This window comes from Pygoscelis adeliae, unplaced genomic scaffold (assembly GCF_000699105.1).
Source record: "Pygoscelis adeliae isolate BGI_AS28 unplaced genomic scaffold, ASM69910v1 Scaffold14, whole genome shotgun sequence".
Classification (NCBI taxonomy): Eukaryota; Metazoa; Chordata; class Aves; order Sphenisciformes; family Spheniscidae; genus Pygoscelis; species Pygoscelis adeliae.
The window spans coordinates 21,462,418-21,477,120 of NW_008825109.1; the positions used below are offsets into that span (position 1 = coordinate 21,462,418).

Sequence of the window (14,703 nt, forward strand, 5' to 3'; positions counted from 1 at the left end):
TAACCTGTGTGTTTATGCATGTTGCAGTAATCTTTTTCTCCTTGTTTAAAACATGCGTTCAGTGATAACACTGTTTTTAAAACTGTTACTGTTTACATATACACTGGTCAAGTAGATTCAGTGCCTCAGGAAATTCATCCCATTGATTTAAATCAAGTAAGCATGATAACCGTTTGGGGGGAATGATTTGAGTACTAGGATTTGGTCTGCAGCATCTTCACGTTCTTGTCACAGTTAGAATTCATATAGGTGCCTTTCCTAGAACTGACAGGAGTCCATCCAAATAGACAGAGAATAAAATGAAATATTTAAGTTTGTACATTTTATAGCTATCTCTAGTCTTGCTGTAAAGCATGGAACTTCTTTTTTTAAGAAGCATTATACAGATTTGCTTTCTAAAAGCAAGTTAACACGTTACATTTAACATGAGATTTTTGCTGATGTATCCTGTCTTACCACAATGGCTTTTCATCGTGTGTCTTTTTTTTGTTCAGCTTTCAACCCTTTTTTGAAGTTCTGAATGGTATAGGATTACACTTATCGTTCATAGATTTACTTGAACAATGGAATAAATAGTTTTTTCTGTTTTACTTCAAAGAATTGCCAAGAAAATGCTTTTAGAAGAAATCAAAGCCAATCTTTCCTCTGATGAGGATGCATCTTCAGATGATGAATCGGATGAAGGAAAAAAGAAAACTGGAAAGCAAAATGAAAACACAGGAGATGATGGTGAGCACCAAAAAGCATCTGGGAAAAAGTGGTGCTGTAGCGCTTGTCATAATTTCAAAGGTCACTTGGGAAAATTGTAATTATTAAAGTTTCTTCGGTTTTCAACAAAAAAATGTCATTGGTGTTGATAGGTAGTTGCCAAATAGAGGCCAATGTACATGATCATGAGAATTTATCATCTCTTTTACTCTTCTGTAAGTGTATTTTTTTGTTAATAGTCTGATGTTTGTAACCAATTCAGAAGTCCTAGGGATTCGTGAGGAATAATCTATACAGAACAGTAAGACCTGCAAATGCATGGGAGACATTTGACTAACATATACAGTCATTGGAACAGACATTCCAAGTTTTCAGGCAGCGTAAAATACTTAAAATTTGAGGGAACAGCGGTATGTCGTTGCCCATAATTTCCTGGAAAAGCACAGAATTTAGCCTAAATTAATTCAGATTTTAATTCTTGCCAAATTTAAGTAAGAAAAAAAATGACCAGTGTGCATGTTGTACTGACTCTTAATCTGACAGAAGAGAACGAAAAGGAAGATAATTCTGAATCGGATTCAGAGGAAGAAGAATCAAAGAAGCCTAGATACAGACACAGACTGCTGAGGCACAAGCTGACAGTGAGTGACGGAGAATCTGGTGAAGAAAAAAAGGTGAAACCGAAAGACAAAAAAGAAGGGAAGCGCAGAAGTAGAAGGAAAGGTACATAATCTGAATATTTTTTTGTTACAAGAAGTACTTGCTTCTATAAAATAAGTCCAAAGCATGTCAGAATGGAGATCTGAAACTCCGTAATTTTGAAATCTCTATATAAACTTCCTTGTGTATTAAATCTAGAATTCTGTTATCTGAGTTTGATAAATAGTTTTATTTAAAATGCTGAATACAAATGCAGCGCTCTCCACTTATTGTATCCTCTGAATTGGATTAATCTTCTTGAGTCTTAGAATATTAATCTTAAATAACAGAGGCAAGCCCAGTATGTCTAGTTTGTGAAAATCAATCTTGTCCTTTATGTAATTTCTCTCTTTAACTTGGACTGTTAGTAGGCCCTTGTGCATCACAAATTTCCATCCTGGAATTTAAATGTTGCAAGCTTTAGTTGAACACCAGATGGCACTGTGAAATGATGCAAGAGCGCAGAATCTGCCAGCCCCTTGCATTTAATCACTTTGAGCAGAGGAGGGGAGCGATAGTAAAGATAAATGCTTGCTGCCACGTTGGTCAGTGTAGGTGTTGATAGTGTTTCATGGCCAGTGGAAGTAAGGGCGCACAGTACTTCCCTGTTACTTGTGTTGCACTAACGCTAGCCATCTCTTGCGGTGTTCCACAGACTAAAAGATGCGATGCTATTTGTTTATCGTTCTCCTTCATGAAAACTCTAATTTTTGAATGTATGTTCATGCTTTTCCTGCCTTACGGAATTATAACTCTACCAACAACATTTCTTTCAAGAAAAGTAATTGTAAATTACAGTGGCAATGTGCAAATAAGATGCAGCCAGACTAATTCTAAGAATTCTTTAGTGTAAGTCTTTTAAGTTCACTACTCTCAAGTAGAACAATATACTTTATTTCGGCTCGCCGTTTTTCAGCCCGTTGTTATTAATGTTACGTTTCCCCGTGTATGTAAAACAATCCTTGTTTTAAGCCTTGTTATTCATAAAACAGTTAAGCTTTCCACAGTGTTCAAGGTCAAACTGAAATTATAAAGGTGCTAAATGGCATGCTGGTCTTAATTACCTATAAATGCCAGTGATAGCTCCTAAAAGTAGTTATGGAAGTATTACCTAATGCTGCTAGTTTAGGTGTATTTTTAATTGTCTTTTGAATCAGTTTTAAACTTGCATTACCTGAGGAAACTTGAAGTCATAAATACAGTAATATAATTGCATATGTTGTTAGTAAATAAGGGTTGGTTGCATGAATTGTGAAGTAGGATTATAAAATTATATCTAAAACATTGGAAACAAAAGCTTTTGTTTAGCTAAAAATCACCTTTTGTTTTCTGAAGTTCTGTACTGTTCCCCATTGCGTTCTCTCCTCCTCACCCGCTGTCTTTGAAATGTGATGCTTTCTAATATAGTGCTTTCCGTCATTTGCTTGTAAACTATACTTGGAAAAGACCTCAAGTCTTGTTGGCGTAATATGCCATCTATCAGGACTCAGCTAGTGCTTACATGTTAAGCTTCTTTATTCTGTACCCTTATATTTCTGTTGCTTCTTATTAGTATGTTTTATGGGTCCCATACTGTCTGAAATGAACTTCTACAGTGCTTGTTGATCTTAAAGTTTCTTGTCTAGTAGGTGATGTTGCTAACTTTGCAATAATACTCCACATGAAATCATACTTTATTTTTAAAGTGAGCAGCGATGATTCAAATGACTCCGAGTTTCATGAATCTGCAGTTAGTGAAGAAGTTAGTGAGTCTGACGATGACCAACGCCCAAGAACAAGGTATAAATAAAACTTAACTATGCTTTTCCTGTGTTTGGTTTTTGGTATTTAACAGTGCAATTTAGGCAGTGAGATGGTGAAAGTTAAAGACTTTGGATCAGTCCTTAAAACCTTTGATGATAGTTGTCTATAATTTGGTATCTGCTAATTAACTTCGCAGCAAATGTGAGAATTTTGAATTTGTACTGAAGTATGTGGTACACAGCAGTTTGATGAGCCAGTATGAAAAAAAGTAACAAAAAAATGAGCATTTTTACACCAAATATGTCAATGTCAATTGGGGAATGGTGGCTGCAGTAGAAAACTAATACTTAACAATTCTGAGATTCCTCAGGGTTGTCTGGAATAGGCGGTTGCTACGTGTGTCCAGTGAGTTGAGAGGGAAGAAGGAATCTGGAAGTAAACCCCTGATGGCACAAAAGGAGTATATATTCTATTAATTAGCAATGTAGTTCGTGTACTTTTTTAATCGTTGTTTTTCAGTGAGGCAATGAATTATTGTTAATCAGTTGTGCTGCTTTTTTTTTTTTTAATAGATCTGCCAAGAAAGCTGAGGCGGAAGAAAACCAGCGCAGTTACAAACAGAAAAAGAAACGAAGGCGTATAAAGGTTCAAGAGGATTCTTCAAGTGAAAACAACAATAAAGTACTATATTCTGTTCTGAATTAATAAATGGGAAAAGGAGTTTCTGTCTCTTCTGCCAACTGCTTAGGGACTTGGGTGTCTCAAACAGCTCTGTACGAAGTACAGTAAAAAAATTACAACTTTTCTCAATGTTAATTCAGTGCTAAAATTTGTAAAATGGCACCATTACGGAGAAAAAACATTGCGTTTAACTAAAACCATTTCCTGTCTAGATCTTGATAAAAATGCATGATATATTCTAAGTAAATGTAATTTTTAAACTAAATGTAGAAGATTACACAAATAGTACATTAAGGCTTTCCTAGTATTAGGGTTTCTTTTCCTATGTGGAGTAGGTGATAGCTGATCTGATCTAGCAGCGAAAAATAGTTCTTTAGTAATAGTCATTAATTACTATCAAATGATAACTATCTTCAGTAGTGCCTTTGCACAGCTGGGCTTATCTTTAATATCTCAGAATACATTATAGTTAAGGTGGCACTTCTTCTGTCATGCTGGCTAACTTGCTTTAAAAAAAAGTATCTTTTTTCTTATGAGCTAAACTGCACCCAGGTATACAAAACTTTTTGGGAATTTGTCTAAAAATCAAGGATTTGATGGTCTGTGCCATAATTTTCTTGCTAATACTTAATTTATTTAATTTGTAATAGAGTAATTCTGAGGATGAGGACAATGATGATTCAAAATCTCCTGGAAAAGGCAGGAAGAAAATAAGAAAAATCATTAAAGATGATAAGCTTAGAACAGAAACACAAAATGCACTTAAAGAAGAAGAAGAAAGAAGAAAACGTATAGCAGAAAGAGAACGGGAGAGAGAGAAATTGAGAGAGGTATGTTCTGTTTTCTTTGCAAAATGCTAGGAAGTTGAATTGTTGATGATGTTTAAGATGACATATTTCTACCTCAATTTAATTTGGTAAGTAATTTTAAAAGCACTCATGTAGCCTTGTAAGCCACAAGTTTTATTTGTAGTTTCCTGCAGGTTAATGTTGGTAAGTTTTAGTTAAGACTACTGAGATCATTAGAAAGCTGTTTCAGTTGCCTGCTGCTTTACTTTCCATGGGGAAAAGCATTCTCCCAAAGTAAGTTCTGATGCGTAGTAAAGAATTTAAGGTTTCTCTTTACTAAATAAGTTATTACTTCCGATTTTGCTAAAACTAGGGTCTGTCAAATGCTTGGTATTACTCACATGTGAAGTATTCCTATGATGCCCTGTTTCTCTTTATAGGTGATAGAGATAGAAGATGCTTCACCTCTGAAATGTCCCATTACAACTAAGCTGGTTTTAGATGAAGATGAAGAAACCAAAGAACCATTAGTGCAGGTTCACAGGAATATAGTTACCAGACTGAAACCACACCAAGTAGATGGTAAGGAAAGAGAGTTTTAATTCCGCCCCTCCCCTCCACCGGCACAGCACCTTACGCAACCTGAATTAGAATCATAAGAAAAATTCCTTGGCAGGCAAATGCCAAATGTCAGGTTTAGTGTTTTATTTTTGGAACATCTGAACAAAAGTAAATGAGATCGGCAATACATAGTTCTGTTTTACAAGCAAAGAACCTTAGAAATGTAAAGTTGGAAGGGTCCTCAGAATCATCTAATTCTCCATACTGAGGCAGAATCGAATATATGTTTACCCATTCTATTGCGGAATTAGCATATTCACTTTTTACAGTTTTAGTGAAGATACAGAAATCTCGCAGTATTTTCCTGGCTTTCTCAACAGAAATGTTTTTTTCTGATACCTGACATGACTGCACATCAAGCCAACTTCTTTCCATATTCTGTTTCTAGTGAAGAAAGAGAAGAGGAGAATAACCAATCATAATTTTCTTCACAGCTCACTCTGTTATTTTAAATTTTCCTCAAAGTTCATAATCTACAACCTTTCCATTTTAGTAAGAAACTTCTGGACTTGCTTCAACTCTTAAAGGGAGGTGCCCTGAACCAGACACAGCAGTCAAGTTGAAGCCTCATCTGTGCTGAGTATAGCATAGTAGAATACAACTCCCCAATATATATATTGCAAAGAACAAAAAAATCACCCAGCAGACCCTCATGTTGTTAATATGTTTGGTTATGTAGCATACGTTTCCTTTCCCTTTTCAGCTGTCAGTTCTTGCTTGATTTTTTTTCCTCTTTAAGCATAGAACCTCACATGTGATCTGTCTTGGCAGAATTTCTTCTGGTTGGTTTCAGATAATTTTGCCAATTTACCAAGATCATTTTAGTCTTTTCATGCAGTCTTGCCACTTTTTGTTCTGTTTCCTCTTTTCTCCCTGTCCGCAAGATCGCAGTCATCTGCAGTCTGCACAGTAATATTTTCTAACCCAGTTGCCACATCTTCAGTGAAAACTGTGAATATAATTAAGTTCAAGACAAAGATCATCCCACATACAACCCATTGGACAGAAATAAATCAATAATTATCTTGAGCACTGCTTTTCTAGGAGTTATCATGATCTTACAGTGATCGCACCTATCTCTTAGCAGGTGAACTTTAATAAAATGAATGTTTAATAAGAAAATTTTCAATAATTTTCTTCAGGTGTTCAGTTCATGTGGGATTGCTGTTGTGAATCTGTAAAAAAAACAAAGACATCTCCTGGTTCTGGATGCATTCTTGCTCACTGTATGGGTCTGGGGAAAACATTACAGGTAAGAAGCAAAAGTTGTCTTGTTTTCTCGTCTGTAGCTTGCTCTCAAAAGCTGATCCAGCAAAAGGCAATTTTAATGACTTAAGAACATAGTAAAACTTACTGTTTCCTAGGCAGCGACTCGATGAGGGTTGCTGGAGGAAAACATTTTGTAAAGAGGTCTTGAGAAAGAAGTTGGTTTCGTAGTACACAGCCGTGAAAGTTCTGATACACGCTTGTGTTTTCTCCGCTTTTTAAAATATCTAAAATTAAATGAGGTAATCATCGATATTCATGTGGAAAGGTTATGTTTAATTGTAAGTGGTGTGTAGCTCCCTTGCAACTCAGAACAAGAAAATACAGCTAGTAGGAGACAGGCTTCTGGAACCTATGTTTCTAAGACAGTTTAATAATCTTAAGCAGGTTGTGTTTTTTACTGTCTTCCTCATTCATGTGTTGCTCCTTAAATTGTTTATTTTCCTCAGTGGTTTTTTGATTTATTTGTTGCACTGATGAAGTAGAGGTTTATCAGGTTGGTTTTTGTGGGGGTTTTTTTTGTTTGTTTGGGTTTTTTGTTTGTTTTGGTTTGGTTTTTTATGCCAGACTTCTAGTCTAAAGTCAGATGCTTTGTGTTTTAATATAAACAATGTTTTGCTACAATTTAGACTGTTCTGGGTTGAGGAGCAGGGGGCATTTGTTTCTATTTCAGTAATTGTCCATATGTACGTTCATATTTTTGGGTCGTTGTGCATCACAGTTAAGACCAGAAACTTTCATTGCCTTGGCAGTTAACTATAGGGCATACTTTCAACCCCTTTTTCACGTCTTTATTTCTTTTCTTTGGCTTTACAATTCTTTGCTTCCTGAGATCTTCAGGTTCAAGCCTTCATTGTCACATCAGTGCATGTTCCTTCTCCTTTACACTGCTGAAGACTGCTTTGTAAAAATCTTTAAAACAGAATATTGCAGCATTTCTTAAAAAAATATTTCCATTTTTCTTGGTCCGATACAAGTGGCTTTTCTGCCATGTTAAAAGTTGTACAGTGAACAACTTAACCATTTCTATTAGTCTTTAAAATCTGAAGCTCAATCCGCATCTTAAAATGTTTCTTCTGGAACTGATCACCCATGCAGTTGCTGTAAAACAATGCTCATAGCTCTTTTTCTTGGGCCTCTTATAATCATTGCAGGCCTCAGGAGAAGCTTATGCCTTTGACCTTCAGAAGAGGTAAAAGATCAAAAAACGTTTTCTTGAATTCCCTGCATCTCAGTATTTATGCTAGCACCTTTTCAGGGTAGTCAGGAGTGTTGAGTTCCTTTTGTGTTTGCTTGTTTCCAAGTCTCTGTCTGTCTTCATAAATTTTGGTTTTGCATTTAGCCAGATGTAGCATCACCAAAAATACTATGAGGAAAGAACTGGGGTGAGTTGCCCGTCTTGCTGCTCTGCTGCCTGGTCTGTTCCCAAGAATTTCTTTAGCAGAAGTCATTTTACAGAAGAACCTTTCCCTCTGATTCTGGGAGAGAGAAAGGGAAATTTTTGAGAACTCTGAAGAAGAAAGGATGGTAACAACCTTTATCTGTGCTTGAAAAGGCCCTCAGAAAAGCAGGGCCACTTTGGTCTTCCTGTCGTTGGCCTTCATTGATGCTGTGTTTTCTCATTTCTGGAGGAGGAAGATACTCCCATATCTTTCAGGACAGCTGGCTAGTGAAATGAATTACTGTGAACCTTTCTGATTTCTGGCTTAAACTGAATCATTAGAAATCTGACTTAGAGCTCTGCAGACATTGGGATTGATTTGAACTGATTTCAGCTCGGGATCAATCAGGTCCTTGCTGTGCCAGGAGTGTTCTTAGCTATAAAGTCACTTGACAGGAGATCTGCCTAGTGCTCTGGTGAGTGTGTGACCGGCAAGTCTAGATCACGTTAGCAGCCAGCACTTGTGCAGCACTTCATTCTAAATTCTTTCTTCACCTGCTCCAAATATGGATGCACTTTACTCATTCCCTGGAGTGCAGTCTCTTTAGCATCGTGATGATGGTTCTCAAAGAGGTTATTTTCTTCCTACAGTGAGGATGGGATCCTCAAAGCGTCTGTGAGGAAATGCCATTTCACCATCCTCTTCCATCTTGGTCAGTTGTGGTAGAAGCTTCCCCATTGGATTGGGAAGCCCTATCACCTGACCTGAAGGCTCAAGATCTGTTCATTCGTAGAGAGGTCAGTATATCAACGTACTGGAATTCCAAGCTGTGTGAAAGATGTCTCAACGTTTTTGTGCTGTAGCTAGATTCATAGTCTGCAAGTGACAACGGCCAGCTTTACGACCTTGTTAGCCACTTAGCAAACAAAATGCTGTAAGGTCCTGTGGACAAGCAGTTAGCCTTTGACACCTGTATCTTTGGAATGAGGTGTCTCAGTAGTTTTTACTCTCTGTAGCGCTCACATCTGCCTTGCTAGTCGGTTTTTGGTGTAGTCAGCACACCTGGATGCTGCCAGATAGCAGACTTGGCTTGGCTTGAAGTCTTCATTATTATTTTTAGAGACTTGAAATGTGCTCCAAGAAAATCTTCAGAGAGAATCTAGCAGGAGGTATCTGTTATTCTTTGCTAGCGTTAGCTGTGCCTTACTGTGTCAGATGGCTTCCTTATTTTTGTGTCTTCCCTCTAAACCATTGCTACCCAGGATTCTTCAAGAAGTGAAGTTACATGAGAAATACCTAATCCTGCTCTCCTCTGACCTAATACAGACAAGTTTTCTTTAGGACTTTCTGATCCTGAGAATCTTCTTTTTTTGACCTGCAAATTGCAGGATATAGTCATGGAGCGCGTACGCTGGCGTAACATCTTCAGGTTCTTTAGATCCCCCTAGATTCCCCTCCAAAGAACAGGCTCAAGGGAAGCTTGGTTTGCGTGGTTTTCTGATTTTGGGGATTTTTGTGGGGTTGTGGGATTTTTTTTTGAGTAACACAGAGCTGTAGATGATCAGAGGGACTGTGGTTGTTCACTGTATGTACTGTTTAGGTAAAACAAGCTGCAATCTTTGTTGTTTGTGGTGCACAGCATGTGGACAGTATGTTTTTAAGAACTACAGCTTCAGTGTGTATAGCTTTGCTTATGGAAGTTGGGGTGACAGACAATATTTTGACAATCTGCAATCCTATATAAGAGGATACATACTTTGAAAATACCTTTGAAGAGTATATTTTTACATGCTTCGTTCTAGCTTCGGTGTTAACGGTTCTTCATGAGTTAATTATACCTTCTACCGGGTATTTGTGATGTTTTTCAGAACTGTTGTGCTTTAATGTAGCAGTGCAGTCTAGGTGACTTTGTACACTTGTACTTTATACACTATATACTTCAGTTTGATGAAATATTTCACAGCAGAAGGTATTTTTGTATGTGATCCAGATGTGTTCATGACACTAGTTTTGGCTGTAACTTCTTGATAGTCAAAGCCACAGTTACAAATATGTATCAAGTATTTTTATGGCCAGTGTTTGTAGCTTAGGTAGTTGTTTCTTTCCTTATGTGGTCATTTGCCAGTCCTACTGTACTCTGTAATGCCGTTTGTTGTTTAGCTCTTAAAAGAGCTAAATCAGCGATACGTTTTAGCAGACTTTGCAAACTGCCAAGAAGAATGTCAGTAAAGGATCGGGGAAATAAGGCAATTAGGGACTTGCTGGCTGTCCAGGACATAGGACTTTCATGATTAGTCTTCATGGGTAGTTTTTGCATCTGAACACGAGATGCTTTTGTCTTGATCGCAAAACCACTAGTAACTCCTTTTGTATTGCAGCATCTAAAAGCAGTTTGTTGCCCAGTGTTCCAAGCATAGTCATGCAGTTCGAAATTACTTTGAACAGTGTATTAACTCCGAGATGCCAGATACCAAGGTTTGATCTGGAAAGAACTTTCCGGATGTTGTACAGTTACGTGGATTAGAGTGCAGTCTTCACCGTTAAAAGTCTGGTGTGAGAGCTGGAGCTGCCGTGGGATCACTGACTCTGCTGCTCCCGGGTTTTTACAGGTTACCTCTAGTCCCATCTTCATTTGCTACCGCTCAAAACCAGGCAGCCCAGCAGAAACACTTGAGTGATACCAAAAGGTTTAATTTTTTTCCCCAGGCTTCAAGGAGGTGTTAGCATCTGCAACATATAGCCAGTCTGGCTACAGGGTGAATGCTCGGAAAGCATTTCAATGACCTGCTTCAGAGTTCTTTTGAGAGAATTTGCCAATATGTTGAAAAAATGTGGAAAGCATTGATTTAAGACTGAAGTTCACTTTCAAGAAACTTGATACATTTATGAAGTCCAAAGAGGTGGACTTATTTCATGCTTGGGGCGAGTATTGGGAGAAAGCTTAAAAATGACCTAATAGAAATTTTTAGTTTATGAAAATGATTGGTGAAATGTAAAGGGAGGGTTCCCTGTTTATGAAATCGTTCAGCTGTCTGGTGCAATTCAAAACTGCGTGCATCTCAGTATGTGAAGGATGTATGCAGCCATGTAATACAGAGTAATAAGTGTATGACTTTAAAATACATGTGTATTAATTCTTAAGCAGCGAGTTGTTTAACAAACAGAAAAAGAATGTTTGAACAAGACTGTTGTTGGTAAGTTCTATATGTGAATATATACTTGTATGTTTCTTTCCTAGTGTTTAATACTCAGTGTTTTAACTGGCATTTGTCTGTTTTTTCCTCTTGCAGGTAGTAAGTTTTCTTCACACAGTCTTGCTGTGTGACAAGCTGGATTTTCGGACAGCTCTGGTAGTGTGTCCATTGAACACTGCCTTGAACTGGTTGAATGAGTTTGAAAAATGGCAAGAAGGTTTAGAAGACGACGAAAAACTAGAGGTATAAGGCTTAAAAAGAGTTCTTAAAAATGAAATAACTGAACGGTTCACATAATTGGGAAGCCCCACCACTCAAAATATAGGCTAAGGAATGCACTTCTAATATGTGAAAGACCTACTTGCATGAATAAGCCTTAGGTATTTAAAAGTTACACCAGTACTTCGGTATTTTAAGAGAAATTCAAGCATATTTTCCCCCTTTGAAAGGTCTGTGAACTAGCAACTGTGAAACGCCCTCAAGAGAGAAGCTATATGCTCCAGCGTTGGCAAGATGAAGGAGGTGTGATGATAATAGGCTATGAGATGTATCGTAATCTTGCACAAGGCAGGAATGTGAAGAGTAGAAAACTTAAAGAAATATTTAATAAAGCTTTAGTTGATCCAGGTAAGTGAAAATTAATACAAGTATGCATTCTATATGTTGTACTTTCTGGTTTACGTATATGAGCTAAGTAATCTTGTAAATGCGAATCTGTTGGGCAAATAATTTTAAACAATAATGTTAGTACAATTTATCAGATTTTCTTTGTTGGCTTTTGCTGAGTTACAGAAATGGTTGTTAAGAAACTACCCCATCTGCTTTTGTAAATAGACAGTCTTTTCTATTAGATGAAATACAGAAACGACCACAGGAATATATACTGGAAACTCTTCCTAATAGGTATCTTTTTTGCTAGCATTGCTTCCTTTGCAAAGTAATTTGAAGTGGCTCTGTTGGGAACCTAAGATTATTTTAATCTGCGAATTTGCTACAACCACAAGCTGCTTTATCCTTGATAGAAATCTGCTGTTAAGGGAGCAACTCTCATGAAAAATAATTGAGAATGTACCTTAGAAGTGTGAACAAACGAGTGTTAATTAAGTGGTAATGAATTGATTGCAGATAAAGCACTTAATTCATTTTTTCAGTCTAAGAAACAGATGTCTGGTTTAAGCTCAGCTGAACTGAGCTTATCAGGTGGTCACCAAAAAGAACTAAAAATTTTAGGATTAGCAAATTTCACCAAAATAGCAAAATTTTCCTACAAATTCTGAACTCGCAACTGATACTTGAAAACAACTTATGGTTATGCAGCATACCTTAAAAACTGATTTTAAAAGGCACCTCTGCTGTAACACTGCTATTTCTCTTTAAATTGAGAATGCTGATATGGTAGGTAGGGTAAATGGTTTCTTTGATTCTGGAGGTGGGTTTTCTTGGGTTTTAATTATCTGGCTGGCCTTTAGGTTTCTTGACAGAGTGTGGTTGTTTGGTGGTTTTTTTTCTTTCTTTCTGATTGATGAAATACATCGTTGGTCTGGTTTATAATTGTACTTGGTGAGCTTGATTTTGTGAAGTTTCAAATAATAGTAGGGCTGTGAATTTTGTTCTAACAGACAAAGGGATTATTCTAACGGGTAAAATAACTTTGTGATTATTGGCATTGGCCAATTGGAATTGGCATCTCCAACTCTGCAGAAAGCCTGTTTGAGTAGCTAAAACATTAATTAAGTTTCTGCCAGTTTGACTCACTAAATCACGTAATTGCTGTGGAGTCAGGGAAGCTCCAGTACAGTAGCTGATGAACTCTCTTTGTGATCATGTTGAATCCACAGGCATTATTTAAGAAATGAAGAAGTGCAGTTCTTGTCAGTGGGTTTTCCCACTCCTTCTATTAATGCTTCAGTTACTAAAAAAAAAAGAAGGGGGGGGAACCCTGTGCTGTCAGTCCTATTCTGTATCTGATTTGCTCAGGATATTGCCTTTATTGAGAATGTTGCCAGGAAAGTCAAAGCTGGAGAAGAAAAGGTGTGAACTGCTGTCTTGAAGCCGTGGTGACAGGACAGTGGCCTGACAGGACAGTAGCTTTGCATTCAGTTGGTGATGTTCCGGTGCAATGACGAAATAAAATGTTACCACTCTTAGTGATTGATTTTTGTGGGTTTTTTTCCTTGTGGAAAGCGTAAGGGAGGCTAAACATAGGGGTTGGTACCATGTGTCTTTATAGTAATATTGTCCCTTCCTTCGTGGATTTGTATTTATATAACTTCAGAAATACTGGACTGTGGAGTGAGGTGGCATGTTGGGCGTGCAGTTTTATGGAGGAGACGCGGTGACTTGTGTAACCTTCCCTGTTCGATCTCTTGTGAATCTCTTGGTTTTTACATCCTGCTTATAGGTGTGGTTCTGTTCTGCTTCCAAACCTCTTCAGACAGCTTAAGGACAACGTGATAGAGCAGTGTTTGTGATTAGGTCATTGACTTTTGTAGATTTAATCAAGTTCAGAAACGGCAGCACATTGCGCCTTGTAGGTTTTGAATAATTTCATATGAACATGGAACCCCCTGTTTTATCCTCTTCTTGGACTAGTTGGTTGGTAGGATGGAATCAGGCCATTAGGAAAACTAACCTTGAAATAACTCCGTAATTTTTTTAATGTTGCTTCAAATCTTTCTCTATTTTAACTAATTACAAAAAGATGGTAGTGTTCATCTGTTGTTATCCATTAGTTTTCGGAGACATTTGGATTGGCTAAATTGATGAGAAGTATCCTGCAACGACCATTATTTGTTTGCTATCTTCATGAATCACAGCATTGGTAATATAGCAGGCTGCCAGTAAGAGAGTTATGAAGCTATGTGCTGGCTTACTGCTGTGACTGTAAATAGGAAAGCCTTTGCCTCTGGGAGCATTTTTAATTTAAAAAGTTGCAAATTTGGTATTTGAGCGATAATTTAATGATATGTGTCTGGTTAAAATGAATACTGCTAGGGTAGACATATTCTATAGTAGAAGCTTGTATTGCACTGTATACTGCAGAAGAAGGGACCAGAGAAGGAAGGTTTAGCCAAAGTTTATGGGTGGAGAAGTGATTTCATTAATTAACTAGCTCTGCTATGTGAAATAATAGCAGGATTATATACGCATGCAGAGCAACAAATGGTTTCCCATAATGCTTTGTGCAACTGATGAAATGCTGTTTGGTTTATTGATGGCTGTTGTGCTTTGCTTGCAGCATTTCAGTAACTTTGTATTTTTTTACTTGTTACTACTAATAAAAATTCCATTACTGTTTAACTTGGAAAGAGCTCCTTAATTGGCAGTACTATGAAGCCGACTTAAGTTCTTGTAGACTTCAGAGGAAAAGGAGAACTGTGTGTATATCTATATATCTATTGCTGAGTATGTTTTATGTGTATCAATATAGTAACGTGCAAGTACAGCAAGAAGGATAAGAAGATGAAGACTGTGATCTTTGAGGAAAGATTGAAGGAGTAAGGCTTTTTAGCCTAGAAAAAAGACAACTAAACTGACAAATTTTCCACCATGTAAGAGCTGGTTACTGAAAGGACTGTTACCAGTTGTTTTTTACATCAGTTGGAGAAAGGAAGGCACAAT

General features: G+C 37.3%; 1 protein-coding gene across 2 annotated transcripts in view; it reads left to right on the plus strand.

The window, feature by feature from the left end:
- Positions 1-14,703, plus strand: part of ATRX (alpha thalassemia/mental retardation syndrome X-linked) — a 77,354-nt gene that overhangs the window by 28,459 nt on the left and 34,192 nt on the right. For both annotated transcript variants that reach the window (XM_009327851.1, XM_009327849.1), the window contains 9 exons: positions 599-729; positions 1,252-1,431; positions 3,093-3,186; positions 3,723-3,831; positions 4,482-4,661; positions 5,060-5,201; positions 6,383-6,492; positions 11,179-11,325; positions 11,532-11,709. In XM_009327851.1, the coding sequence (XP_009326126.1) occupies positions 599-729; positions 1,252-1,431; positions 3,093-3,186; positions 3,723-3,831; positions 4,482-4,661; positions 5,060-5,201; positions 6,383-6,492; positions 11,179-11,325; positions 11,532-11,709 (1,271 nt within the window). The remainder of the gene's footprint in view (positions 1-598; positions 730-1,251; positions 1,432-3,092; positions 3,187-3,722; positions 3,832-4,481; positions 4,662-5,059; positions 5,202-6,382; positions 6,493-11,178; positions 11,326-11,531; positions 11,710-14,703) is intronic.